This window comes from Ceratotherium simum, chromosome 22 (assembly GCF_057802395.1).
Source record: "Ceratotherium simum simum isolate JZ-2026a chromosome 22, ASM5780239v1, whole genome shotgun sequence".
In the NCBI taxonomy this organism is placed as follows: domain Eukaryota; kingdom Metazoa; phylum Chordata; class Mammalia; order Perissodactyla; family Rhinocerotidae; genus Ceratotherium; species Ceratotherium simum.
In genome coordinates this window covers 4,753,109-4,780,470 of record NC_141921.1, presented here as the reverse complement: position 1 = coordinate 4,780,470, position 27,362 = coordinate 4,753,109, and the positions used below count along the sequence as shown (strand labels likewise).

General features: G+C 55.9%; 2 protein-coding genes across 7 annotated transcripts in view; one reads left to right on the top strand and one right to left on the bottom strand.

Annotated features, from left to right (window-relative positions):
* ACOT11 (acyl-CoA thioesterase 11) overlaps positions 1-9,408 on the top strand; it is a 49,499-nt gene extending 40,091 nt beyond the window's left edge. For 4 of the 6 annotated variants that reach the window (XM_087445875.1, XM_087445872.1, XM_087445871.1 and 1 more), the window contains 8 exons: positions 918-973; positions 1,796-1,862; positions 2,195-2,278; positions 2,949-3,082; positions 3,812-3,934; positions 5,402-5,533; positions 6,223-6,349; positions 7,242-9,408. In XM_087445875.1, the coding sequence (XP_087302001.1) occupies positions 918-973; positions 1,796-1,862; positions 2,195-2,278; positions 2,949-3,082; positions 3,812-3,934; positions 5,402-5,533; positions 6,223-6,349; positions 7,242-7,397 (879 nt within the window). In that variant the 3' untranslated portion in view covers positions 7,398-9,408. The remainder of the gene's footprint in view (positions 1-917; positions 974-1,795; positions 1,863-2,194; positions 2,279-2,948; positions 3,083-3,811; positions 3,935-5,401; positions 5,534-6,222; positions 6,350-7,241) is intronic. The other 2 variants (XM_087445874.1, XM_004438599.3) reach the window with 2 other exon arrangements.
* Positions 7,520-20,883, bottom strand: FAM151A (family with sequence similarity 151 member A). The gene is made up of 8 exons (XM_004438598.3): positions 20,730-20,883; positions 19,446-19,592; positions 13,527-13,679; positions 12,320-12,479; positions 10,644-10,868; positions 9,615-9,754; positions 8,669-8,812; positions 7,520-8,221 (listed from the first exon to the last, which is right to left on the bottom strand). The coding sequence occupies exons 1-8, from the start codon at positions 20,854-20,856 to the stop codon at positions 7,548-7,550; spliced, it is 1,770 nt and encodes a 589-aa protein (XP_004438655.1). The 5' UTR covers positions 20,857-20,883; the 3' UTR covers positions 7,520-7,547.
* Between the last annotated feature and the right edge of the window lie 6,479 nt (positions 20,884-27,362).

The window sequence follows — 27,362 nt, the reverse complement described above, 5'->3', positions numbered from 1 at the left end:
CTGAGCCTGGCTAAGCCCTGAGGCACTCAGTAAGTGCTGAGTGTCATGACAAGGGCCACAGGGGAGCAAATAGCACAGGGACGAGAGTCGGGGGCCTGGGTTCAAAGGCTGTCTCAGAAAATGCTCCCTTGTGCCTTCTGGGGGCCAGGGAGTGACCTTGGAGAGGTCACCGTCTCTCTGTGGAGGTCCTCACCCTGCGTGCCCGCCTCACAAGGCAGAGCACGGGCTGTGAAAAACCTCTTGCCCTATAGCTGGGCGTCGGGCGGTCAAGAGTGGGTGGTGGGTGGAGAAGCGGGGAGCTGGCAGACGGGGGTACAGTGCACAGTCCACAAGGTGCCTTCAGGCCTTCGCCATTTAATGCTCACGAGTGGGGCGACATTAGAAGTAGTGTTTAAAGAGGGTGGGCTCCAAGTCAGGCCATCCAGGTTCTGTTCCCGGCTCTATTCCTTACCCCTGTGACCTTGGGCAAGCCACTCAACCTCTCTGTGCCTCAGTTTCCTCCTCTGTGAAATGGGGACAGTAGGAGCACCAGCCCAGGAGGGTTGTTGTACGGCTTCGATGAACCTATGCGTGGAAAGCGCTTTAGTGGAGCGCCTGGGGCAGAGCAAGTGCTCGGTGAATGGGGGTCTTATTAGCATCGTAAGTGCCCTTGGGGATCCCCTTTTGCAGAGGAGGAAACTGAGGTCCAGGTGGTGTTCCCGAGCCAGTCTGGGAGGCTGGGGGAAGCTGGGCTGGAGCTCGGTTCCCTGGCACGTTCCTGTCCAGGTTGCCTTCACCCCGGGCCCCCCAGTGAGACCTGAAGTCCACTTTAGGGCTGCAGGGCCTCGTCGGGCCCTTGGGGGGCTGACAGGAATGGTGGCAGGGGGCAAGCTGGTTGTCCCGCCCGCACCGCAGTCTGTCTCTGCTTCTCACCCCAGGACGGCGAGCGGCGGTACCGAGAGGCCAGTGCCAGGAAGAAGATCCGCCTGGACAGGCAAGTGGGGCTGGGTGGTGGGGGGGGACATGGGCTCAGGGCTGTCGCCTGCTCCCCCGGTCCCAGGGACTCGTGTTTCTGCAGTGCTGCCCCTGTGCTGGGCGTTGGGCTGGGCCCTTTGCATCCACGCAGCCGCACTACACAGCGGTCTTACTGGCCCACTGCATAGGCGAGGACAGAGGGCAGGGGGATCGGGTGGGCACGGGCACACAGATAGGAATGGTTGGCGGACTGAGAGTTTGAACCCAGCCGGGTCTGGCCAATTTTAAACCTTGCGTTCCTTCCATTGACTCGGACACTCGTGTGGTAGATGAGGACAGAAAGGCCCCGAGGGGAGATGTGATTGCTTGAGACACAAACCAGGGTGTGAATGAGGCCGCTGCAAAAGCACTTGATCAACTTGAAAATGCTGTCAGCGCACCAGGGGTCACGTCGTTATTAAAAAAAAAGTGTGCATGTGCCGTGTGCCCAGCCCCGTTCTCCTCATGACAGCCCTCTGAGGCGGTGTGACTACCGTCCCATTTTATAGAGGAGGACACTGAGTCCTAAGGGCGAGGCCACCGTAGCTGGAGTTGACTGCTCAGCAGGGGTGTGGGGTGCTGAGCCTTCAGCTGGCCCCTTCCCTCCGGCCCGTCCCCGCCGCTGACTGAGTGTGTGTGTTCTCGCTGCTGTTTTCCGTGTGCCCATCGATCTCCTGCCCAGATAGGAGTCCCCCCACCCGCTGGGTGCAGCACAGGGCCTGGCACACAGCAGCCTGAGTGACGCCTGTCGACAGAGGTGGGCTCCCAAGGGACGACGGTTGTCATCTTCCCTCCCTCCCAGGAAGTACATTGTGTCCTGTAAGCAGACGGAGATGCCCCTCTCTGTCCCCTGGGACCCAAGCAACCAGGTAAGGCCCTCTGCTCCCAGGGGACAGCCCTCGGGCCTCCCCTCCTGTCCGAGTGGGTTTGGAGGGCAGCCTGAAGGGGACAGGACGCTAATGGCACGCCTCTAGACGGGTCCAGTTAGCAGAGGGCCTTCCTGCGTCCGCACGCGGCAGGAGGGCGCTAGGCCCCGAGAGGAGAAGCGACGTGTCCAGGGTCGCACTGCGAGTCTGGCCAGGCCGGGGCCTCCTTCCGCAGCACCCTCCCCTTCGCGGTCCGTGTTCCTCCCCGCCCCGCCGGCCTGGCCTCGCGCAGGGCCCCGAGGAGGGGAGAGTGAGGTTCTGTGTGCCCCGGGCAGGTGTACCTGAGCTACAACAACGTCTCCTCCCTGAAGATGCTTGTGGCCAAGGACAACTGGGCGCTGTCCTCGGAGACCAGCCAGGTAGCCGACCCAGCCGCCCAGCTTCCCTGTCTCCCCTGAGCAGCCAGAGCTGCCCATGGCAAGCGACTCGCTCAAACCGCTCATGTCCATGGGGGGTTTCTTAAAAGGAACTGGATGAGATCACGAAACCAGCCCAGTTAGAGAAACGTCCCTGCCCCCCCGGGCCTGAGTGGAGGACCCCCAAATCCTTCTCCCCACCTGCCCACCTTCTCACTCCAGTGTCTCATCTGCTGCTCTCTGCCCAGCTGCCTCCTCCCCTCCGCCTCTCCTTCAGTGCAGGGGTGGGGCTGGTGGATAAGCACTGCTGAGGGAAGACTGGAGCTCTGCCCCTCCTGCCTGTGCCCGGGGACCAGTCACTTCCCCGCCTGTGACATCAGGGAGTTGAATGGGCGGCTGGCTCTGAGGACCCGTTCCATTGTTGCCTCAGTCTCTGCTTCTTAAGACACCTTCCTGTCCCCTTGTGCTGAATTCTCTCAACAGCCCATTTTCATGGGGATGCGACTGAGGCTCAGAGAGGTTGAGTCACCTGTTCACAGTCACAAAGCAAGTCAGTGGCAGCCCTGAGATTCCTGCTCCAGCCTCCAGCAACTGAGTCAGCCCAGCCCATCCCACCACCCCGCACAGTCTGGGGCAGGGGTGCAGGAACACGGCTGCCCTGTGTCCCATGCAGATCCGCCTGTACACTCTGGAGGAAGACAAGTTCCTCTCCTTCCACTTGGAGATGCTGGTGCATGTGGACGCCACCCAGGCCTTTCTGCTGCTCTCAGACCTGTGTCGGAGGCCCGAGTGGGACAGGCACTGCCGGTGAGGCTGGGGCGCCGGTGGGGCAGGGGCCCATCTCAGGCATGGTGGGGAGGGCAGCCCTCAGCTCTCTCCTCCTGCTGAGCCTTCCCCATCATGCTCAGCCCCTGCTGGGTGTAGGGGGGCTGTAGTTATGGGTTAGGACCATGTCAGAGTCAAGGGTGTTCTGAGCCCTTGGGGAAGGGAAGGGCCTGGGATTGGAGTTGGAGGCCTGTTTCTGGCCCAATTAGCTGTGTGACCTTGGGCAAGTCACTTCCTTTCTGTGCCTCAGTTTCCCTCCTCTTAAACTGGGTGCTTGAGGTGTGGGTCATGGATTTGCACTCAGGGATAGATCAGTGATTTCCAGACTGTGTTCTGTGGGGTTCAATGTTCCCAAAGGGGAGTCGGGGACTGCTGGGGGGGTTAGAAGGCCGACGGGTGGTGGGTCCCCTCCCAGGTTCAGGTTAGCTAATGGAATGGCCAGTTTGCTGAATTTACCAAGTTTGCCAGTTCTTCTTATGGATCTGTACATGAATCTGTTATTTGTAATGTACTGAGTTACTGAATATAAAAATATGTTATTCCTGGAAATCCATTTGTTCCCCAAATTTACTGGTTCTTCATGTGAATATTTTCTTCTTGAATTTAGTCAAGGAAGATAAATATGTTCTTAGGAAAGTAGCCAAAATTTCATTGTTTAATATGGGAATGTTAAAGTTGAAACTGGTATTTTTTCAAATCCTTTCTTTAAAGTTATTTTCTGTTATGCCAACACACTACCTTGGCGGGTTCTGCCATCATTTGTCCAATGGCTTATGAGGAGGAGCCAATATTCCTGAGTATATCCATAAGGAGCGTCTGTGATTTGGAAACTCAGTGAGTGGGTCGTTTGACAAATTGGCCTTCTCCCCCTACCCTCATCTGTCTTCACCAGAGCAGGCCTACTTGTAGCTGTTTCTACACGGGCTTTCTGCTCAAGTTTCTTTGCAAAAAGGGCTGTGTTACTTTATTTATTATTATTTTTTTTTGTGAGGAGATCAGCCCTGTGCTAACATCTGCCAGTTCTCCTCTTTTTTTGCTGAGGAAGAGGCCCTGAGCTAACATCCGTGCCCATCTTCCTCCACTTTATATGGGACGCCGCCACAGCATGGCTTGCCAAGCAGTGCGTCGGTGTGTGCCCGGAATCCGAACTGGCGAACCCCAGGCCGCTGCAGCGGAGCGCGCGCACTTAACCGCTTGAGCCACTGGGCTGGCCCCAGGGCTGTGTTACTTTAAAAAGCCCTGGTCTAGGTGACCCCAGGCCTGCTGGCAGTGCCATTCTAGAAGCCTGAGAGGTGACTTAGTGGTGGATATTGGGGGGAGGGGTGGGCATATGGTAGGAAGGCTTCTTGGAGGAGGCGGGCTGGTGTGGGCCTTGAAGGCCAGATCAGATCTTGATACTTGATGGGATTTGGGGGAGTGTCCTGAGGGGAAAGTGGGTCCCTAGCTGCTTCCCCCGACCCTGCCCACAGCCACCCTGCTCCTGAGGCAGCCCCCGAGGAGGGGCAGGAGAGCGGGGAGAAGCTGGCAGGCTGGACGTGGTCATGCATGTCTCTGTGTGGATGTGCATGTGTGTGCCTGTGTTTTGGTGTAAGCCTGTGTGTGTGTCCCGCCCGGGCCTAGGGGGCAGAGCTCTGGCACCTGACAGCCGGAGCACCTCCCAGCCCTGCTTCCTTATCAGCTCTGGGGCCGTGGGCAGGTTATTTGCTCTCGTCTCACCCCTCATCTATGACATGGGGATACCAAGAGTAGCTCCCGCAGGGGCCGCTGTGGGATTAGTGAGACAGTACACGTAAACACTTAGAACAGCGCCAGACGCTCAGTGGGCGCTCACTAAGTGTCAAGTACAACTACTAAATCGTTACACATCTGTGTGGAGTGTGTGCACTTGCACAGACATGGACAGACACACGTGGATCTGTGTGTGCACCAGTGGGTGTCATTCTGTGTGTCTGTGCCTATGTGTGTATATGCCCACAGGTGTGCATGTGTCTGTGCATGTCTCTCTGTTTCTGTGTCTGCATGTGTGTGTGCATTTGTTTGTGTACGTGTCTGTGTGTGCCCTGGTGTGTGTGTGTGGTGTGCATTTGCCTGTGTACGTGCCTGGGTGTGCTCCTGCACGTGTGTGTCCATCTTGGCCAGGCCTTCCCGCCCTCCTGGGGTCCCTGCGGAGCAGTGTAGGGGTGAAGTGCCCCCAAGCGTCTGCTCAGGGAGGCTGAAGCGTGGGAGGGCCTGGGCCCAACCGGCTCTCGCACAGGAGCCGGTGTGACTCCCTTGGGCGCTGAGCTCTGGGCCTCCCCGCAGGAGCGTGGAGCTGGTGCAGCAGGTGGACGAGGACGATGCTATCTACCACATCATCAGCCCCGCCCTCGGCGGTGACACCAAGCCCCAGGACTTTGTGGTCTTGGCCTCTCGGCGGAAGCCTTGTGACGACGGGTAGGTGCCTGCCTGCTGGGGTGGGCGGGCAGGGCTCATCTCCCTCCCCAGGGAGGGGACATCAGCCTAGAGTCAGGGGTCTGCTTCCTGTTGGCCATGGGTGGAGGGCAGCAGAGGCCCCCTTGGCCTTTCTGGGCTGCTATGGTCTTACCATGGGTAAAATGGGGGACAAGGGGACATACCTCCCTCTGGTCACTCGTGCTATGACGCAGGGTGGTCTCTGCCCCTGAGGTGGCAAGGCTGCCTCGCCCCAGGCTGTGGACAGGCCATTGCTCACGTGGCCACCTCCTTGGCCTCCATCCTCTGAGGGCCCCATGTCGACTGAAGGGTGGCGAGCCTGCCAGCTGTGCCACATGAGGATGCCAGGACAGACGGCATCATTTCCCTCAGAGACAGGCACAGAAGGATGAAGCATGAACATCCCAAAGCATGCCGCTCCTCCCTGAGCGTCTGCAATGGAGGGGCTTTTCCAGAAAATCCGCATGAAGTCACGCTGGCTCCTGGCTAATTCAGCGCTGCTAACCCACAGGCGCCTCCTCTCTCCAGCCTGGCCGGGAGCCAGGTGTTGGTTCTTTAAGAGTTTATGTGTCTTAGACTCTGGTGAGGGTGTCAGGGCCAGGGGGCTCCGGAGCCTGGGACGGGTAGAACAGGCCCTCACTTTTTCCTTCTGTGCCCCCTCCCTGCTCCAGGGACCCCTATGTCATTGCTCTGAGGTCAGTTACGCTGCCCACGCACCGCGAGACTCCGGAGTACAGACGTGGGGAGACCATCTGCTCAGGCTTCTGCTTCTGGCGAGAGGGGGACCAGTTGACCAAGGTGAGGCCTGGCATCTCCTCCCCCTCCTCCACCTGGATCCCCCCGAAAGCCACACATGTGTCCAGAGCTGTCCAGCTGAGACACTTCCAGACCTGGGCCCCCCACCAGCAGGCTCCCTCTTCCAGCTTGGGGGAGCCTACAAGTGTCAGGGGCTGAAAGTGAGCCTTCCTTAAGATCTAATCTGTGCAAAGATAGGTCCGAGGCCACTGTAGTCTTGGAAGAAGCTCTGGACGCTGAGGGCAGAAGGCCTGGTTCTGATCTAAAATTTGTCTCATTATTTATTTATGTATACGCACTTCTTGTCTAGGAAGGCTTATACGGCTCCCAGGGCCCATAAAACTCAGCAGGGCAGTCAGTGTTCACTGAAAACGTGGGGAAGAGGCTGAGAGCGAGCGATGGTGGGGGGACGGCAGCTCCCCCTCCTTGGCTCACAGCTGTTCTCAGGGCCCTGAGATGCCCCCAGGCAGGGACTCGGAGGCTGTTCACTAACTTAATACGCAAACTGACGAGCTTCTCAGGACGATCCCTGGGCTTATTTCTAACTTGTTTCTATGGCTATAGAACCCCGTCATTTACACGGGATTCCGTGCAGGCCCTGGAGACCCAGTCCCTGTCCTCCAGGGCCTCCCGGCTGGCAGGGGAGACACACGATGACAGTACAGTGTGTGGTGACATAGGGAAGCCAGGGTTGTCGGCACCAGAGGAGAGCTCAGGGAACCTGCTGGAGGAGGTCCCGCCTGCCAGACATGCAGTGCTCTAGGCCCCAGGTGCTGGCTCCCGTTTGCTGCCCTCCCAGCAGGCGGGTGAGGCCTGCTCCCCGCCCGCCTCGCGCCCCCTCAGCTCTTACCCTTGCCCCGGCCCAGCCTCCTGAGTGTGGCCTCCTGTGCTACAGGTGTCCTACTACAACCAGGCCACCCCGGGCTTTCTCAACTACGTGACCACCAACGTGGCCGGCCTCTCCTCGGAGTTCTACACCACCTTCAAGGCTTGTGAGCAGTTCCTCTTGGACAACCGGAACGACCTGGCCCCTAGCCTCCAGACCCTCTAGGCATCCTCAGTGGCCGCCTCACTCCCACTCCCGCTCCGTCCTGCCCCCAAGGACACACGTGCAGTGCACTGAGAAAGGCAGAGGCCTTTATTCCCTCCTGCCTTGGGAAGCCTTGACCTGGGGGGCCGCCAACCCAGCACTACGGGGTGGTCAGTTTCTGCCAACATCCGCCAGCAAGTCTTCGCGGTAGCTCTGGGGCAGCCTGTAGTAGACGCGGGTCCTGTCCACGGCCCTGGCTGCCAGCAGCACTGCCCGCACAGATGCATAGTTGCCCCCTGCAGGGCTGTGCGCTACCGTGATGGTGGCCCGGGGGGAGGCTGCCAGCAGCCTGGCCACAGCTCCAGCCCTGCTCTGGCCCAGCGCCCCAGCCTGCAGCTGGAAGGACACAGGTTGCCAGAGGCCCTGGCACAGCTCCAGCATATCTGTGAGCAGCTGTTCTCCGTAGCCACTGCCCAGCACCTCCTTAGGCCAGCCTGGTGCCACTGTCACGTGGGGGAAGACCTCGGCCACAGCTGTAAGCAACTCCCTGCCGGCCATGTGGCCAGGGACCGCGAAACTCCCATGGGAGATTGTGGCTCCAACCCACACAGGCCGAGGCAGCTGGCCAAGGGTGGAGAGGTGGGCCAGCATGGCCAGGGACGGCCTGAGGGCTGTGGGCTCTGCTACGTGCAAGTGGACACCCCAGCGTCCAGGGCGCGTGGCGAGCTGCAGCAGGCAGGACTCCAGCGGCAGGGCAGGGCCACCTGGGACACGCACGATGGGCACGGGGTCCCCAGTCGCAGGCCCCTGGAGGCCAACGGTCAGTAGGATCGTGCCTTCTCTGTCTGGAAGAGGCAGCGGAGGCAACAGTGTCTGGGGGTCGGGTGATCATGGGGGTGTCAGAGGCCCTTGTTAAAGGGGTGGTGGAATGGTAATGGAGCAGCCACGGAGCAGGAGCTGGTGCGTGGTCTGTCTGGGCTCTGTCCACCGGTCTGGGCTCCAGGTGGAAGGGCTGCTGTAAACACATGCCTGGGCTTCATCAGAGTCACATAAGCTGCGAGCTCAGCCCTTGGCATCTGCCTGTGGCTCAGCCCTGGGGCCTGTGCCCCCCTCTCCTGCAGCGCCATGTGGCTGAGGGCTGAAGGGCAGGAGCCCCATGCTCTTGACACCTCTGTACTCCCCTTCCTCAGAGCCTGCGTGTTGCCATGGTAACGGAGACCTCAGGTACCTGCTCCGAGCAAAGGAAATCCCACAGTTTAGCTCGGAGCGCAGGGGCTGCAGGCAGGCCTTACCTGGGAGTCGAACAGTTGCTGTTCTTCCGTTGCCCTGGATGTCAGGAGCCAGCAACTCCACGCTCAGACCGTCACTCCCGGGGAGCTGGAGAAGAGGGACCAGGCTGCCCCCCGTGTAGGAGATTCGCTTCCGTGTGGCATTCACTGTGGGCCCCAGATTGCTAAGGTGAAGCGGCTGCCGTTCACGGAGCGCCCTCTGTGCGCACTGCTCCTCACTCGTTCTCTCTAAGCCACACAGCAACCTGCCAGGCCGCTGTCATTCCTGTGTCGTAGGTGACAAGAAGTGACTTGCCCCAGGTCCTACAGCCAATAAGCAGGGTAGCTGGGACTGGAACCTGATGGAGCCGGGTCCAGCTGGTGTCCCTCCCCCTTGCCTAGATGGCTCCCTGCAGGAACGTTGAGTCTGATGGCTCCCCTTTGAGGTGGCTTATCTGCAGGCTCTCCTAGGTTTGTTGTCAAGGGAACGAGGGGTTTGGGCGAGGAAACAGGTAGCGTCTGGATCATTGAATAGTGGGTACAGTGGAGGGGCCCCTCTGAAACCTTAGAGAAAGCCGCAGAGGAACTGTGCGGCGAGGGGACGTGTGGGGTTTGGAATTGGCTGGGTTCTAATGTGAGCTGTGCCACGTATGAGCTGAATGACTTTGTATAAATTACTTAACTGTTCTGAACCTCAGTTTCCCTATCTGAATATATTCCCTATATAAATATATTCCCTAGATATATATATTCCCTATATAAAATGGATCCTTGCTTCGTGGATGTATGAAGCTTTGTAGCATACCGTACCAGGGTCTGGCACACAATAGGTGCTTAAAGTGATACCGCCCTCCTGTTGCACCCAGGATTTTCCCCTTCTCATGCCCGTCCCCACCAGCTCTACTCGTGTCCACCAAGTGCTGCCCTGTGCGGAATCCAGCCCCACCGCCCTCCCCAGGCCCCTCCCTACCAGCGAGCTGCTTGAACTGCGACAGGACAGGCTCCAAGAGGTCATAGTAGACTTGGTGGGTGGCGCTGTTGTCCCTGACGTAGAGGAGATCGTCCACTGACACAGGGTCCGAGGCACCCTGCCACAGTGTCAGGCTGTACCTGGGGCCCAAAGAGCCGACTCAGCGCCTGCCTGGGCCCAGCAACGCCCTCAGCCCCACTCCCGTGCTCAGAACTGGACCCTGGATGGGCAGAGCGGAGCGTCTGGCTTCCCACCAGCCCCTTACCCTGAGCACTACCCCCTTCCCGGAGGCGGAGGAAGCCGCAGGGGCTTCAGGAAGGATGACAGAAAGCAGAGGCTGAGAAGGAGGGAGGGGATGGCCTCCCGCCTCCTCACTTGGCTTGTCTAATTCAAGATCCTGTCTTAGGAAAGCGACAAGGACAGAAGGGACGGGCATAGGGGATGGGGGTAGAGGTCAGGTGTGGAGAGGGGAAGGGGGCAGCCTCTGGACTCCTGTGGGGAGAGGCTGAGGGAGGTGGTGCTGGGCAGCTGGGAGCAGACTGCAGGGTGGGGATGGGGGTTTCTCAATCCCTGCAGAGCTATCCTGGGCAGAGGCTGCAGGTGCAATCTCTGCAGCCCCGGGGGCACAGCTGGCTCCCATAGGAGGTAGCCATCGGGAGGCAAATTGTGTCTCAGGATAAACACTTGCCAATGGGCAGAGAGTTATCCACCAATGGACGGGCTGCCTCAGGTGGTAGTGAGCCACCCTCCTGTTGCACCCAGAATTTTCCCCTTCTCATGCCCGTCCCCACCAGCTCTACTCGTGTCCACCAAGTGCTGCCAGAGGTATACCAGCAGAAAGCTGGTCACCAGAGGTATACCAGCAGAAAGCAGGGACATTGTAGACGATGTGAGCACTAGAGGGGGTTGGACCTGGTGATCTTTAAGCCCCTTCCAGCCATGACCATCTGAGATCTTCCCAGGGGCATCAGTGCCGGGGGACAGGTTTGGAGGGAGCGGGATCTGTGGCAGGGGCCTGGGAGTTTTCACCTCTCAGATTGGCCGAGCAGCCAGCTGAAGTGGGGCCAGGCAGCCCGCACCATGACAGCCCGCACGGGGAAGGTCACCCTCTGTGGCAGCGCTCCCACCAGCCCCTGCATCTCCTCCACCATGGCTCGGGTGTATGTCCCGTTCGGGAACAGGGGCACGTAGAGGGTGGTCCAGCCCGGAGACAGGGTGGCCTCAGGATACATCTCCTGGACCAAGGCCAGGAACCTGCAGAGAATCAGAGACGCTGGTCTTTTAGAGCCCTGCTGGCCCTTCCTTGTCTCCTGTGTTCCCATCACAGTGCCAGGACATGCAGGCCTGTTGACTGTGATATAAGGGCAGAAGCAGAGTCCTAAAGAGCGGAAGTGTCTTGTTCAAGGCCCCACAGGTAGCACATGGACTTGGAGTCACGGAGGTCTGGGTTCAGGTCCTGGCTGTGTGACCTGGGTAGCTCACTCAACCTCTTTGATTCTCAAAGACAGCATCCCTTCAGGCAGGACCGGGCTTCTTAAACATCCCCACATAGGCAGAGAAGACACAGCCCTGAGCTCCGGGTGTGGAGACTTGCGCTCTGCCAGCTGTGAGAGTCTCTGAAGCTTCAGGTTTTATTTTTAAATTTCATGCAAATTTTAATAGGCAAATAATGCTACCCTCTCCTCCTACCCAAACTATTGAGTAAAATCAGCAGTCCAAGAAGACAAACCATATTTATCTTGGGCCACTGACTACATTTTTCAAACTGCTGCTTTCCAGATGCACCTCGGTTTGAGAATCATGATAAATATTGCTGGCTGGATTGTTGGCTGGCTGGCTGGCTGGCTGGAGAGATGGATGGTAAAGATTATGGGGCCTAGAATCAGAAAGACCTGTCTTGGAATCTTTGCTCTGCCGATTATTAGACTTAGGCAGGTCATTTAACTTTGATGAGATCGTTTCTGTATTCAAAAAATGAAGATAATAGTACCCACCTCATTCTCATTGTAAGAGTTAAATGGTATCTTACAACTGAAGTACGTACGACAATGCCTGGGACTCACAATAAACATTCAGCAGACTGAGCCCCAGTTATTGTCAGTTTTCTCATCTGCAGAATGGGGGCGGGTGCTTCTACCCTGGTGTTGCTGTGTAAGGGCCTGGGCGGATATGTTCTCTCCTTCACGGGGTCCTTTGTAAACTGCTGAGCACCATGCAGCTGTGTCTGCGAGGGCTCTTAGTGGCAGTGCTGGGATTTCAGGGAGGCTGGGGAAGGGGTCAGTGCTTTAGACTTTTCTAGCAGACCAAGCCCTGCCCTGGTCACTGGGGATACAGAGAGGACTGGGCCTGTCTGCCCTCCAGGAGTCCCCAGTGTAGTAGGGGTGACAGACCTGTAATCCGACAATGACAGCCCAGTGAAATCAGGGCTGTGTTAGAAGGAGGTGTGGGTGCTGAGGGCCCCAGAGGAAGTCCCTCAGCAGCCTGGGATGTCAGGGAAGTTTCTGGAGGAGGTAATGACAAGGCAAAAGTTCATCAGGAAATGGGGGAAAGGTGCTTGAGGCAGAGGGAACAGCATGTGCAAAGGCTCAGAGGTGAGACTACATGGTGTGGCTTGAAGCAAACTCAACAAAGGTCCCCTGAGCACTTCCTGTGCCAGATATTGAAAGAGGGCCGGACACAGCTGGGGCAGAGAGGTGAACGCTCACCGTGTGGCATTGACCTCGACTGAGTTGGGCACGTTGGGGCCCCTCAGGATGTCAGCGTTGATCCACACAGGCCTCCGGACTCGCCCGGCCTCTGTCAGCCGCCGCAGCAGGTTCAGGGAGGGGCCCACGGCCTTGAGGCTCTTGAAGTCCAGTTTGATGCCTGTGGGGAAGGGGCGGGGGGCTTGGGAAGCTGGCCCCTCCTGCTCAAAGGAAGAAGGAACTGGAAGACGTGGCTTCCTGGGGCAGAGAGAGTGGGTATGGTGTGTGTGGGGGGAGGTGAAGACAGGGACCAGGTTCCTGCTGGGTGTGAAGAAGCCCTTTCAAACAGGCAGAGCTAACACCAGAGAAAGGACCTCCCCCTGCAAGTGTCAGCTCCCGGCCCAGCCCCGCCCCGAGGAGAGCAAGCAGAGGCCAGTTAAGACCTTGGGACTTGGGGTGGTGCAGGGGTTGTCAAGCATCTGGTGAAAGGGACTGTGATTCTCAGACACCGCGGGCTCAGATGTCCTAGGCCACCCGAGCCTGTAGGGAGGTCACTGGGCCTTGGGGAAGGGGCGTTTGAGCAGAGGAGGGCCATTTGGGGAGAGGGAGGACACAGCCTGAACAGAGGCCCAGCCTATTGAGGTTTGTGAAGGGCTGGGGTGAAGGGCAGGGCAGGAGACAAGGCTGGCGAGTTAGAGAGGGCTGTTGGAAGCCAGGCCAAGGAGATCACGCTCGGTCCTGAGGACAGTGGGGAGCCATGGAGAGTTAAAGCAGGGAAGTGACACGACAATTGCCATGTTGGAGAGCTCGCTCAGGTTGGGCTGAGTTTGGAGGCAGGAAGCCAGTGAGGAAGGAGGTCCAGGAGAGAGACGATGTGGCTGGAACTGGATCGGGGGGTGGATTAGGGGTGAGAATTGGCAGATGCAGCAACTGAGTGGATGTGGGGGATGAGGGAGAGGGGGGCATCAAGGTGATGCCTAGATTCTGACTAACTGGCAAAGGGATGTGGGAGGGGAAGGGTGGAGTTTGGCTTTGAATGTGCTGTATCCAGTCTGTGGATTCGGGCACTCTGCGGTTTCCCTGCACTTCCGCATCCCCCGTCTCACCTGGGCTTCCCTGAGGGACGGTGGGCTGGAAGGCCAAGGCCCTGAGCAACTCGTGGTGGGGCTGGACTCGCCTGCCAGTGAGGACCAGAGGGCTGGGGAGCTGGGAAGAGGGAGGTCCTCACCCTTCTGGGAAGAGGCCAGCACGGCCTCCAGCCACTGCTGCAGGGTGTTGTCGCTGTGGATGACTGGGGGGTGCGCCATGACGGGGACCCCTGTCTCGTTGGCTGTATTGAGCCCTTCCACGGTGACATCCGCCTCCAGGACCATGGCGTTGCCTATGCAAAGGGCAGAACAAGATCAGTTCCTTTCTCTAAAAAACTGTTTTTCTTACCGGCAAAGTATTACCTTTTTTCTTTGTGTGTGTGAGGAAGATCAGCCCTGAGCTAACATCTGTTGCCAATCCTCCTCTTTTTGCTGAGGAAGACTGGCCCTGGGCTAACATCCGTGCCCATCTTCCTCCACTTTATATGGGACGCCGCCACAGCATGGCTTGACAAGCAGTGCATTGGTGCGCGCCTGGGATCCGAACCTGTGAACCCCGGGCCCAGGAAGCGGAGTGCGCGCCCTTAACCGCTACGCCACTGGGCCGGCCCCTACGTGGTTTTTTTTTTTTACCCCCTACATGTTTTTAATAGAACATTTGGAAAATACAGAAAAGCAGGAAGAAGGGAAATAGTCATCCACATTTCCATCATAGTTCACTTTTTGATGTATTTTCTTCTGTTTTTGTCTGTGTATAGTTTTTACACAGTTGAGACCACACTGCATTTATAATTTGTAATCTTTTTCTTTCGATGTTATGACACATTTTCACAATCTTTTCTACATCTCGTTAAAAAAACAAGCTGCCGAAGCCCCAGCTGAGGTTCCCCGTGATCCGGTTACCCACTCCCTAGTCCTGAGACAGTTCAGTAGTTTCTAATTTTTTGCTACTAATGAATAATGATGCATTTTTTTATTCCGACTTTCTGATTATTTCTGATCCTGACGTGTGGAATTGGAGTCAGAACAATGCAGAGTCATTTTTAAAGCCCATATTATCAAATTACTGTCCAGAAAAATTGTTCTGATTCATGCTCCTGCCAGAAGTGCATAAGCTTGCCCATCTCTCTGCACCCTGACAGCGCTGAGCATTGTTATTTTTATCTTTTAAATTCATGCAGTTAACCCGGTCAGGTGGCCGTCATGTCATCCCTGCCCTTGAGGGTCAGTCTAGAAGGGAGGAAGGCCTTGGGAAGCCAATGCTGGGAGACCCTACCAGAAGCGCTCTGTCTGGGGAGTGTCGTGGTGGGCGGGGGGGTCGCTTTCAGCTCTGAGAAGGGGGCCTTTTCTCCCCGTTTACCCTCACAGCCTCCTGACTGTCCTCTCACCTCCCGCCCCTCTCTCCTCGAAGTCCATTCTCTACACAGCCACTGAGTGAGTGTTCTAAACACCTACCTGATCATGCCACTTCTGTTAAAAAGCAAAAACAAGAGGGGCCAGCCAGGCCGGGCGGGACGTGAGACTCCGCGTTTCTAACAAGCTCCCAGGTGTCGCCTCTGCTTCTGGTCCCTGGACCACACTTGGAGTATCGAGGCTCAAATTTGTCTTGTCTTCCCATCTCTGTTACCCTGGCAACACTCTTCCCTCTCCAGCTTTACTGGACCACCTCCTGCTCATCTATTGGTGTTGGCTTAAAGTATCACTTCCTCAGATAAACAAGCAAACGAAAGATAAGGGGAACAGACTGGTGGTTACCAGAGGGGAAGGGGGCGGGGGAGGGCATAAGGGGTAAAGGGGCACGTGTGTGTGGTGAAGGATGGAAACTAGACTTTTGGAGGTGAACACAGTGTAGTCTATACAGAAGCTGATATATAATAATGTACACCTGAAATTTACACACTGTTATAAACCAATGTGACCTCAATAAAATAATTAAATATATATGTATATCACACCCTCAAGGAGGCCATCCCTGCACCCCACGCCCGGTCTAAGGGAGGTTGCCTGCCTCTGTGCTTCTCCTTTGCAGCTCAGCCCCCGTGTAAGGTGCACTCGGCTTTCCTGAGTGTGGGCGCCAGGGAGCAGGCTCTGGGGCTGCCCTGACGGTTGCTTGATTTCCGGTGCCTAGACAGCACCAGGCCTGAGAGAGGAGCCTCAGGCATGGTTGTTGAATGATGAACGACAGAATCAATGAGTGATAGAAAAGTCCAGATCAACCAGCCCAGGTCCAAAAAGGTCAAAGAACTTGCCCAAAGTCGCAGAGAATTTTCGCAGATTTCTCTAAAATCTAGGTGTCTGGATTCCAGGGAGGGGCAGGACGCTGAGTGCCTGCTGCACTGCCCCCAGCACGGAGCCAGGCACGTGCGTCGTCCCATTTCACACCCGTGTTACGCATCCTGCCCAGAGCGTGGGACTCTGGTCTCCTCAAGGGCAGGATGGGGAGGAGCTTCCCGGGCAGTGTCTGCAGGACATGGACATAAAAGCGCCTGGTAAGCCAGGATGTGGTGGCCTTTATTTTTATGGCTTGAACACAGTCCTTTCTTATCTTAACTTTTGGTTACGTGGGAATGCAGAGAGAGGGGTCCAAAGGGTTTGGGCCCCAGTGAGGCCCGAGAAGCCAGGCCGGTGGGGGCAGCTGGGAAAAGAAGAGGGTAGCTCAAGAGAATGGATGCTGAGGGGTCTCCTTCCCCATCTAACAGGGGCCAGTTCAGTCTGGGCGAGGTAGGGGCGCATCGGGAGGGAGCCAGGGCTGGAACCCAGGTCTCTGAGTCCCTGTGACCCTCTGCTGCTGCTGCCTCACTTGATTCGCACTAGCTGCCTCCCTTGAGACACCATGAGCCCCTTGAGGAGAGGGTCACGTCTTACTCATTTCTAAATTCTCCTCCTGAGCTTGTCCCAGAGCGGGGCCCAGCAAACGCTCGGTGAATTGGACAAAGACTGATGGAAAGTGCATTCTGGACCTAACGTGCCACCTGGATCCAGCTTCTTCCTGGAAAAATCTTCTCCCTTGTCATTAAATCTGTTGCTTGACTTCCAGATGCTGAATCTGGGGTCTGACTTTCTTGGATGGGGGTGTGAAGAATGAACAGGATGAGAGAAGGATCAGGTTCCTGTGGCCACAGCAGGGTCCCTGGTCCTCAGGGGTGCAGTCGGCTGGGAGGGAGTGCTGCTCTCCAGAGGGAGCAGACAGGAAGTTACCAGACCTCCCTCCCCCCACCCCCCACATGCCAGGAACTCCACACATCTTATCCAGGCTAGAGAGCACCGTAGCTGAGTGTGCAGACCCTGAAGCCAGACTGCTAGCATCTAGTCCCAGCCCTAAGACTTGCAAGCTGTGTGACCTTGGGCAGGTTACTTGACCTCTCTGTGCCTCCTTTTCCTCATTTACTAGAATTAAATAATAAAATATCCCAGGCTAGTCATTCACTGTTAATTATTATTTACATGGAGTAGCTCACTTAACTAGGATGACCATATGGCCCCATTTGCTTGGGATAGTTTGGTGTATTTCTGTTGTCTCAACATAATTATTATTATTATTATTTATATATATATATATATATTTTGTGTGTGTGTGTGAGGAAGATCAGCCCTGAGCTAACATCCACTCCAATCCTCCTCTTTTTGCTGAGGATGACTGGCCCTGGGCTAACATCTGTGCCTATCTTCCTCTACTTTATATGGGATACCACCACAGCATGGCCTGACAAGCAGTGCATCGGTGCGCACCGGGGAAGCAAACCTGGGCCGCCAGCAGCGGAGCGCGGACAATTAACCGCTATGCCACGGGGCCAGCCCCCTCAGCATAATTATTAATAGTGATCTCTTTAGTAGTCAAAAGTGCCCTGGTTTGGATGATAAACGATGCGGTCATCCTACCAACCAAGGTTTTACAGAGGGGACACCTGAGCTGCAGACAGGTGGAGTCGCGTGTCCCAATCCCTCCTCTGGTAAATGGCCAAGGTGAAACTTGAGCCCAGTTCTGTCTGCCTCCCAGGGCTTCGCTCTGGCCTGTCCTCTCCATGGACATCCAGGCCTGTCCAAGATGACTTCCCAGCCTAACCCACCACTGGCTCCCCCTCAGGGTCCCCACCCCAGGTGTGGCGCCACCCTCCTCCCAGAGACCTGCCCAGGGACCTGGTGGGGCCCTCAGGGAGGAAGCTGGGCCTGGGGGTCTCTCTGGACCCCTGAAGCTGTGCTAGGGGGGGCCTCTCCAGGCTCCGTCTGCTGGGCACCGCCTGGTTGGGGCTCTTGCCTTGCTTCTCGGCCAAGGTCCTGGCGTGGTGGGGCCGGATCCCTTGTCTGCTGCCCCAGGGCTGACCTGGGACGAGCCTGGGGCAGTGGGTCCTCTTTGCCTTCCCTCAGGTCTCGTCTCCAGATAACAGCCCTCCCTCTCTGGCTTGGTCCCCTCTTCAGGGGGAGGGTTCTCCGTCCTCCTTATCACCAAGATCTGGCCGTTAGCGTCCCGTTCGGAGGACATCCTGGAAGCAGCAGCGAACTGGCTCCACCCAACCTGTGATGGCCTCTCCTCAGCTGACCACCAAGCCTGCCTCTTCCAGGAAGTCCTCCCTAAGAACTCGTTTATTCTGTCTTTCAGTAAACCTTTCCCAGGCACTCATCCCAGGCCCTCTGGTGTAGCGACTCTGCAGGAATAAGAGCCAGAGGCCTGGCGGCTAGGTAGATAGACCCTCTCCCACTTTCCTCATCTAAAATTGAAGGATTTTGGCTGAGCGGTGGTTCTCCAAGTGTGGCCCGAGGACCAGGAGCATCAACATCACCTAGGAACTTATTAGAAATGCAAATTTTCAGGCCCCAGAACCACTGGATCAGAAACTCTGGGGGTGGGGCCAGCAATCTGTGTCTGCTGAAGCATGCTCAAATTTGAGGGCCGTTCTTTTCATCTTGTATTTTTGTCATTAGTGCCGTTGAGTCGATTCCGACTCCTAGCACCCGTGTACAGTAGAGCCGAACCCGGCCTGGTCTTTTTGCGCCATCCTCTCACCTGGTGCTATATCAGACAATGCTCCGCTGCTACTCACAGGGTTTTCGTGGCCAACTTTTTTGGAAGTGGGTGGCCAGGTCCTTCTTCCTGGTCTATCTAGTCTGGAAGCTCTGCTGAGACCTGTCCACCATGGGGACCCTGCTGGCATTTGAAATCCTGCTGGCATAGCTTTCAGCATCACAGCAGCACGCAGTCGTCATAGTGTGACAACCACAGATGGGCGGTGTGGCGCTCTGACTGGGAAGCGAACCAGGGCTGCTGCAGTGAGAGCGCCAGCTCTTCACCACTAGACCACCGGCGCTGGCTTTCACCTTGTACAGTTACTGCCTTAGTGTTTCCCATGGTGTTCATGAACACAATCTACGGAGCTTCCCTGCGGTCCTGAAGGAGAGACTGTTGTCTCTGTTGAACGGGGTCGGGCACAATGCTGTGGTTTAGCACGTGGGGCTGACCACTCTGGGTTCCTGTGTTGGCTTAGCCACTTTCAGATAGTGTGACCTTGGGTACATCACCCAACTTTTCTGACCTCTGTTTTTCTTTTGTCACGTGGTACCCATGAAGCAGGTTGCTTGTAGTCCCAGGAAAACCCACCTGGAATGTGTGCATGCCCCCACGGTGAGCAGTCGCTGACTGTTGCCATAATCATTCTGAACTGGGGACTCAGAGGAGTTACACAATTTGCTCAGGTTTTCACAGCTCATTTTTGGTAGCACTGGGCCTGAAACTCGCATTTTCTGGCCTCCTTACGCTTTGAGGGCCAAGGCCTCCTTAGCAGGGGCAGCTGTCACCTGACCCGTCGTGAGAGGGAGGGCAGTACGTGATGACTTTGGAATCAGACATCTGGTTCCAATCCTAGGCTCAGGGCTCATCAGCTGCACAACCTGAGCCCGTCACTTAACCTCTCTGGGCCCCCTACCTCGTGTGGAATATGACAAGCATGTGTCAATAGCCACTGTGAGGCCACCTCATAGGTAGTGTTGTCTTATCCCCCCTCTGCTCGCCTTCCATCTCCTCCACCCCCGCCCTGGCCTGTGCCAGTCCTCGCAGCTGGACTTACTGCTCAGGGCAGCCCCCATCTCCTCCTGGCTGTTGGCAGCGTGGTACCAGGTGACCAGCAGGCCATCCCGTTGGTTGATCTGGCCCTGGCTCAGCAGGTAGTCTAGCATGTCGGCGTCGGGGTGGCAGGCCGAACCCTGCTCACAGCCTGGAATGAAGGCCGAGGGGGCTGTTAGCCTCAGTTCTCGCCCCAGCCCAGGGCTCCCATCCGTTCATCCCACAACCCTCCTTGGGCTCCCAGGTGTGTCCGGCTCGCCATCTGGCAGAGAGCCAGCGGGACCCCAGAGTCATCAGTACTGCGAGACAGGGAAATACGTGGGCTCCTGGGTGCAAGGAGGCCCCAAACCAGCCTGGGGCCATCAGGAGGTTTACAGAGAAGGGATCATTTAAGAGGGGCCTTGACGGATGGTGAGAATTTGACAGAAAAGGGGGACTGGGTTACTCCAGGCAGAGAAAGCAGTATAAGCAAAGGTTGGCCATAGGGGACAGAGTGGTTGCCTAAAGGAATGGCCATTGGCCTGGTACAGATGGAATGCAGAGACACGGAACAGGGCAAGACTGGAAAAGAGGGCTGTGATCAGGTTGAAAATGGCCTTGAACGCCAGCAAAGGAGTTGGACGTGTGCGGAGGGCAGCGAGTCGTGTTTGTTTAGAAAGATCTCTCTGGCTGCAGAGCGAGCATGGGCTGGTGAGAGCAGGCTGGAGACAGAGACTGTGTGGGAGCGGGAAGTCTGTTGCAGGGGTCCAGGAGGAGACTGGAGGCCTGAGAGGGCAAGGCGGGCGGGGATGGAGGGTAGAGGGTCGGAAGGCAGAACCCTCAGGGTGCAGGGACTGAGGATGCAGGCAGGAGGCAGAAGGAGGAGTGGAGGCTGCTCTCAGACCCCCGTGTGAGTGAGAGGCACAGGGACGAGCAAGGGTAGGGGGAGAGGATGAGTTCAGCTCAGTCTGCTGAGTTTGAGATGCCTACGTGACCCCCAAGAAGGAATGTCTATCTGGGGGGCCAGAAAGAGGTCTGGGCCGAAGACAGACTTGGTGGTCTTTAGGCAGCTAAAGCCTGGTGAAGGAGGAATGGAAAGAAAGTTAATGGGACCTTCTGCTGGGGATGAGTCTTGGTGGGGTTGGTGATGGGAGAGGCAAAGGGAGTGGTGGATGGGGGATGAGTCTGGGTGGGGATGCGGGATGGGAGAGGAAGCCATCAGAGCTGTCGATGGGGACAGAGCCTTGGTGGGCACAAGGAGTGAGCGATGGGGGAAGCCAAGCAGATGGCATGACAGGGAGGTCCCTACCTGGCTGGATGCGCTGCTGCAGTGTGAAGCCCAGGACCATCCCAATGGCGAACACCAGAGCCACACTGGCACTGCCAGCAAGGGCCCATTTGGTCTGACTGTCGGAGCACCCCTTCTTGCAGGCCATGATGACCTTCTCAGAGGAATGCCCCCCAACTCCTCACAGCCGGAGTTCCCTGGGGCTCCTGCGGCTGGGATCGGGTGGGAGGCAGGAGCCTCCAGCCAGCACCCAATTCTCCCCCAGGGCAGGCCCGCTCCAGCAGGCCAGGAATGTCCCAGTGTGGAGACAGCTCCCGAAGCCCCTCCTTCCTCCCTGCCCTCCTCCTCTTCCCTCACCCTCCCAGGATCTTAACAGGTCAAGCAGAAAATCCTGCCACCACCTAAATGACCTATGAGCACATGAAGAGGCAGTAGAGGATGTTGGACTGAGCCCCTACCCCATGCCTGTCTGCCCCCCCCCAGGGGGTTGGGAGACCAAGGATCTAGACCCAGCTTGACCTCGCTTTCCTGGAGACCAGGAGCCAGTGTCTTCCCCTCTCTGGGCCTGGCTCTCCCCCTGTGTAAAAGGAGGTAGCTGGATTGTCCTTTTCTCTTTCTGCCCTGCTCCAGGGAGTCACGATGGTCAGACAAGGATTGGTGACTAGGACAGATTAGATCTGCCTGAGGAACAGGAATTTTCCTTCCATCCCAGACTGTGGTTGATAGATTATCTGCCTGAGATTGAAACTAATAGATCTGGCATGCTGGCCTGGGTTACTGCAGGCCACTCCTGGGTCAGTGAGTCCCCAGGGAAGGGGCTGAGTCACCACCTCACGCAGAGGGTGTCCTGGGAGCCCCAGTGCGGGAAGGAAGTTTGAGACTGCCCCTATTTCAGGGACCCTGGAGTTTAAATGAGTCCAAGAATCACCTGTAACATGCACAGGGACTTCAGTTTACAGAGGTCCATAGAGAAATCCAGCAGGGCCCCTGGTGATTGATTTGAGTGTGTGAGTCTGTGTGTGTGTGTGTGTAAAAGCGTCTAGAAGGATGAATGATGCCCAGGTGGGCAGATGGAGGAAATCTGGAAGGTGGGGTGCAGATGCGGGGGCTTGGTTCAGGACTCGTGGTGTCGTGGCAGCTGTGGGTCATCCCTGAGGTGTAGCCCAGGAGGAAACTGGCAACAGAGGTCTGGGGCTCTGGACCAAAGATGAGGGTGTGAGCATCATTTCCTGCCCAAGGCAAAGAGAGAAGAGAGTGGAGGCAGACCTCTGAGGACCACTGATGTTAGGGATGGCGGAGGAAGCGGAATCAGTAGAGAAGAGTGGGACAGAATGCAGAGGGGGGGGGAGGGAGCCCAGGGGCCAATGGGGGCCAGCCCTGTGGCGTAGTGGTTAAGTTTGCGCACTCCGCTTTGGCAGCCCAGGGTCTGCAGGTTCAGATCCCAGGCTCGGACATACGCACTGCTTATCAGGCCGTGCTGTGGCGGCATCCCACATATAAAGGAGAGGTAGATAGGCACAGATGTTAGCCCAGGGCCAATCTTCCTCAGCAAAAAAGAGGAGGATTGTCAGCAGGTGTTAGCTCAGGGCTAATCTTCCTCACCAAAAAAAAAAAAAGAAGAAGAAAGAAGGGGTAGTCAGCTGTGCCTGGAGATGGAGTCCATGAGGACAGCAAGGTGCTGCCGGATTCGACAATAAGAGGAGTGATGGCAATGTCAGCGAGGACAGCGTCCAGGGACTCCTTTGACAATGTGATGGTCACTTTTTTTGGTTACAATATTTAACACCAATGCTGGACAAATCTCTTTTTGAAAGAACATTCCAGAATTTAGCTCTTACAGTTGACAAGGGCTCTCCATGTACAAACAGTCCTGGGTTTAGAATTGTTTGCTTATTTAGTCTTCGTGACACCCTTATGGGGGAGGCATCATCGCCCCCCTTTTCAGATAAGGGAATGGGAGTCGGTCAGCAGCAGAGATGGGGGCTAAGAGCCTGGGTCTTTCCAGCCAGCAGACTGGGTGTTGCCTGTCCCTCTGGGAAAGATGCCAGCAAGCCCTGAGGCTCTGAGCTCCACTGCCTCTCTTGGCCCTCAGGGTTCTGCAGGCTGCGTCTTGGGGGAAGAGGGACTTTATCCAGCTCTGGCTTTTGGCACAAGAAACAGCCCTGGGGTGGACTCCACTGCCTGTGATACTTCTCGTGAGACAGGTGACTGATTAAGTTACTGAACCCCACTCTGTGCCCAGCACTGTGCTAGGCTGTGGTGATCTACGCGCCTACCTCCCATGACATATTGTAGGAGAGAAGAAACCAGGGGTGTCGGGGGCTCCAGCATCTCAGAGATGGAGCAGCCATTCTAGAGCTGGTGCTGCAGGAGCGGGGCTCGCAGCCTGGAAGGATGTCAGACCTGGAAAGTGCCAATGGCAGGGCCCCCCAGGGGGGCCTTAAGGATCAAGGAGACACAAGGGGATTAGGAGCACAGAGGAGGAGCCCCAACCTCCTGGGTGGGCCAGGTGGCTCTCAGAAGAGGCATGGTCTGAGCTGACTGGAGAACCATGAGGGCTGGGGGCTGGGGAAGGAGGTTCCAGACAAACCGAGTAGTGTGTGGGAATGAGCGAATGTGGGAGAAGGGCTTGCTGGGGACAGGAGCAGTACAGTGTGACTAGATCGCCATGTGGGAAGTGGGGGTGCTGGGGAGATGAGGCTGGGGAGGTGAGCAGGGCCGGACACCCTGATAAAGAGCTTGGCTCTGACCTGGAGGAATGGGAAGTCTTCACCAGCGGGACAAGCAGGAGAGAGACACGCTCAGCTTTGCATTTTGGAGGGTGATTCTGGAAGCTGGTATTGAGAGATGGCTGGAGAAGGACGGACTGTCCCTAGCACCTGGACATCCTGTTATAGTGTGCCCCACCCCCACCCCCCGTGGGAGGCAGCACGGCTAAGTGCGCAGGCTGGGCCTGCCTCTACTCCCTTCCAGCCCTGACCTCCACCAGCTGTGTGATCTCGGGTGGGCATTTCACCTTCCTGTGCCTCAGTGTCCTCATCTATAACCATGTAGGGTTGCTGTGAGGGTTAAATGGATTAATCTGTGTCCGTCACTCAGGTCAGCACCTGGTACAAAGCACGTGCTTGATAAAGACGACCTGTTACTATGCATGGACACACAATTTAAAAAATATATGTCTATCCTGCTTTTTTCATGTATATAAAATGAGCATTCCTGGGCCAGCCTGGTGGCGCAAGCGGTTAAGTGCATGCTCTGCTGCGGCGGCCCGGGGTTTGCCAGTTCAGATCCCGGGAGCGCACCAACGCACCGCATGAAGCCATGCTGTGGTGGCGTCCCATATAAAGTGGAGGAAGATGGGCATGGATGTTAGCCCAGGGCCAGTCTTCCTCAGCAAAAACAGGAGGATTGGCAGATGTTAGCTCAGGGCCGATCTTCCTCACGAAAAAAAAAATAAAGAGCATTCCTTATATGATTGTAATTTTCATCTTTAATGGATGCATAAAAATCTCATTAAATGGATATTTCCTGGTTTATAGAACCATCACCTACTGTGTTGGAGACCTGGACTGTTTACAGTCCTTCACTATTATGTAGGGTTGCTGTGCAAATGCTCCAGGGAGCCTCTCTGGCCACGTTCCTGATTATGTTCCTCAGAAGTGGAATTACTGGGTCAAAGGATAAGCACATTTTTCAGCCTTTTGGAATCTTCTGCTAAATTTCATTCCAAGAGATTTGTCTCAACATGGAGCTGCCTGGCAGGGCTGGGTGGGGTTTATCCTGGAGGAGATGGAAGGAAGCAGCGCCATTCCAGGTAAAGGGCAGGATGACCAAAGGCTTGGAGTGAGAGAGTGCAGGACACCTCAGGGGGCCGGGGAGAAGGCCCCTTTGATTGATCACGAGGTCTGGGTGAGCAAATGGTGGGCGATAAGGCTGGAGGGCGGGGCTGGTCCAAGTCACAGGAGAGTCATGTTGGATTAGCCAGTGCTGGGCAGGTTTTGAAGCGAGTTAATGGCCTGCGTAGTCCTGTGCTCCAGGAGGATGAACTGTTGGGGCAGACAGTGAATCAGGGAAATACCGAATGGAAGAGGGAGCCCCGTGAAGAGGCTCTTGCTAGAAGACAGGCAAGAGAGGAGGAGGCCTGAATTAGTTGGGACGGCAGGAATGGAAAGGGGGAACGCAGGTGGGTATTTTCAGCACAGGATCTTTTGGACCTGAAAACTGACACCATGTGGGGGTGGGAGGAGAGGGAGGGAGGAGTCAAGGAGGACTTGGGGAAGTTTTCAGCCTATTCATCTGGGTAATCAGAAACCATTGATAGAAATAAGGAAGTTGGGAGGAGGAATAGGTTTTGTGGAAAGGAGATTTTGTTGAGACCTGCTGAATTGGAGGGGCCTGAGGGCCACCCAGTAGGTGCCCACAAGTGGTAGGGTATGTAGATGGTGAACAAGCTTGGGGCTGGGAGTACAGGTATGGGGCTGTGTTAGACCCGGGCAGGAGTACCCGCTGACACACTCCTGGCTCTCCCCTTGTGCTGCACTATATCTAACCCTGCAGGCTGTGTTTCCCAGCTTCCAGTCACTGTCTTCCTGCTGCCTTCAGCAATGGGTACCACTGGCAGGAGCAGGGAGGTGAGAGAAGGGGAGAGGCGGAGTATTTCCTCATCTCTCCCTCTGCCTCAGGGAGCGTCTCCGGCAGTGGCTGGGTCTCCCCTACAGCTCCAGCTCCTGCCATGTGACCCAGGAACCTGGGCTTTGGTAACCCTGCCTCCTGCCCATTTGGTTTCTCAGCCCTTTGGTCATTGTGTAACCAATCCCCTGGAATAAATTCTCTCTGTTTTAAATACTTAGCGTGGTTTCCTGCTTTCCTGGTTGGACCCTGATGGGTCCAGGAACCATCTGCATTGACGCCATAATTAAAGCAAGAGGTATGGAAGATGTCCCAAGTAACAGAGAAGATACTTGAGGGCATAATCCTGGGGACACAGATGTAGGATGTGGGAGGAGATTGGGGGGACACCAAAAAGGACACAGGAGAAAAAGAATCCAGAGCAGAAAGAGAACCAGCAGAGTGGAGTGCCCTGGAGGCCAAGGAAGGAGAAAGTCTCAAGTCTGGAGCAGTTCACGGGTGCTCCAGAGAAGGCCAAGAATGAAGATGGAGGACAAGCCTTTCAACTGAGGGATCAGGCAGCGATGTCCTCAGAGGCAGAGCCTCAACAGAGGGGAGGTGGCAGAGACTACATTAAGTGTTTAAGTATGGGACAGCGAGTGAGGCAGGGGAGGCCAGAGTAAGAATAAGACTCATTTCTTCTGCAAATACTTATTGAAGGTGTGGGGGATCAAAATTGGCCACCCCAAAATGTGTCTGTTTGCCTTGATAGAACAAAAGACTGAAAGAAACTTTGACTTTCCCCCTAACTGCCTAAAAGAATTTGAGATCAAAGGCCTGTCCCGGGGACGGGCCATCACCATAGATAACTCTGGGTAGACTGTGAGGGTCCTTGCTAAGCCCATTCTTATCTATCAAACATTTGCTTTTCCATTTCCAGGTGAATTGCCTTCCTCCCCTTTGAAGTCCCAAACCATTACTCCCAACATCCTCCTTTGTCTTTAGCTAAAGATGATATTTAAACTGGCAGCTTCAGCCATTTTGGCGAGTTACTCAGTTTTCCTGGGTCTGTCCCATGTATACGTTATAAAGCTTTGTTTTATTTTCTCCTGTTATTCTCGCATATCAATTTAATTTGCAGTCCAGCCAGAAGGACCTAGAGTGGGTAGAGGAAATCTCTTCCTCCCCTACAAAGGTCTTGGGTAACAGGAATGAACGAGGCTTTGGGTACCAGGCATGCAAAGATGAATAGGCTATCATCTGTGTTCTTAAAACATTCTCAGTCTAACGAGGGAAATAAGCAAGCAAACTGAATTTTACAGCACACTGTCATAAGTGTTTTGATCTATGCTGCAAGAACAGAGGAGAAAGTCCTAACCCAGCTGTGGGGAGGGGATCAGGGAGGACATCGTGGAGAAGATACCATTGGGTTTTGACAGATGAGTAGGAGTTATCCAGGTGAAGTGAGAGGAATGAGAGGGAAAGAGCATTCTGAATGCAGAGAACATCATGAGAAAAGGCACAGAGGCAGGAAACATCGCTGTGAGTTTGGGAAACCACTGAGCCGCTGTCTGTGCTGCTCAAGCGGAAGCTGTGTAGGAAGAAAAGGTGGGAGATGAGACTGGGGATTAAATCCAGTGGTGGAAGGAAGTAGAAACATCGAACAAAGCTCCCAATGGAAACAACTTAAATGCTGGGTAAGATAGGATGAGAATAATGTTTTATTTGTTTTTTGTTTTTTGTGAGGAAGATCAGCCCTGAGCTAACATCCGATGCCAATCCTTATCTTTTTGCCGAGGAAGACTGGCCCTGGGCTAACATCCGTGCCCATCTTCCTCTACTTTATGTGGGACGCCGCCAGAGCACGGCTTGACACGCGGTGCGTCAGTGCACACCAGGGATCCGAGCCTGCGAAGCCCGGGCTGCCGAAGCGGAGCGCGTGCACTTAACTGCTACACCACCCGGCTGGCCCCAAAAATAATTTTTTCAAGTATATCTCTAAGCTGCTATCATAGTAAAGAATCCACAAGACTGAAACGACATGAG

Coding starts and splice junctions, on each gene's coding strand:
- FAM151A (XM_004438598.3), bottom strand. CDS start 20,856: ATGGCCTGCAAGAAGGGGTGCTCCGACAGTCAGACCAAATGGGCCCTT. Junction 13,680..19,445: donor GATGGGGGCTGCCCTGAGCA/GTAAGTCCAGCT, acceptor CCCTTTGCATAG/GCAACGCCATGGTCCTGGAG. Junction 10,869..12,319: donor GTCGAGGTCAATGCCACACG/GTGAGCGTTCAC, acceptor GATTCTCTGCAG/GTTCCTGGCCTTGGTCCAGG.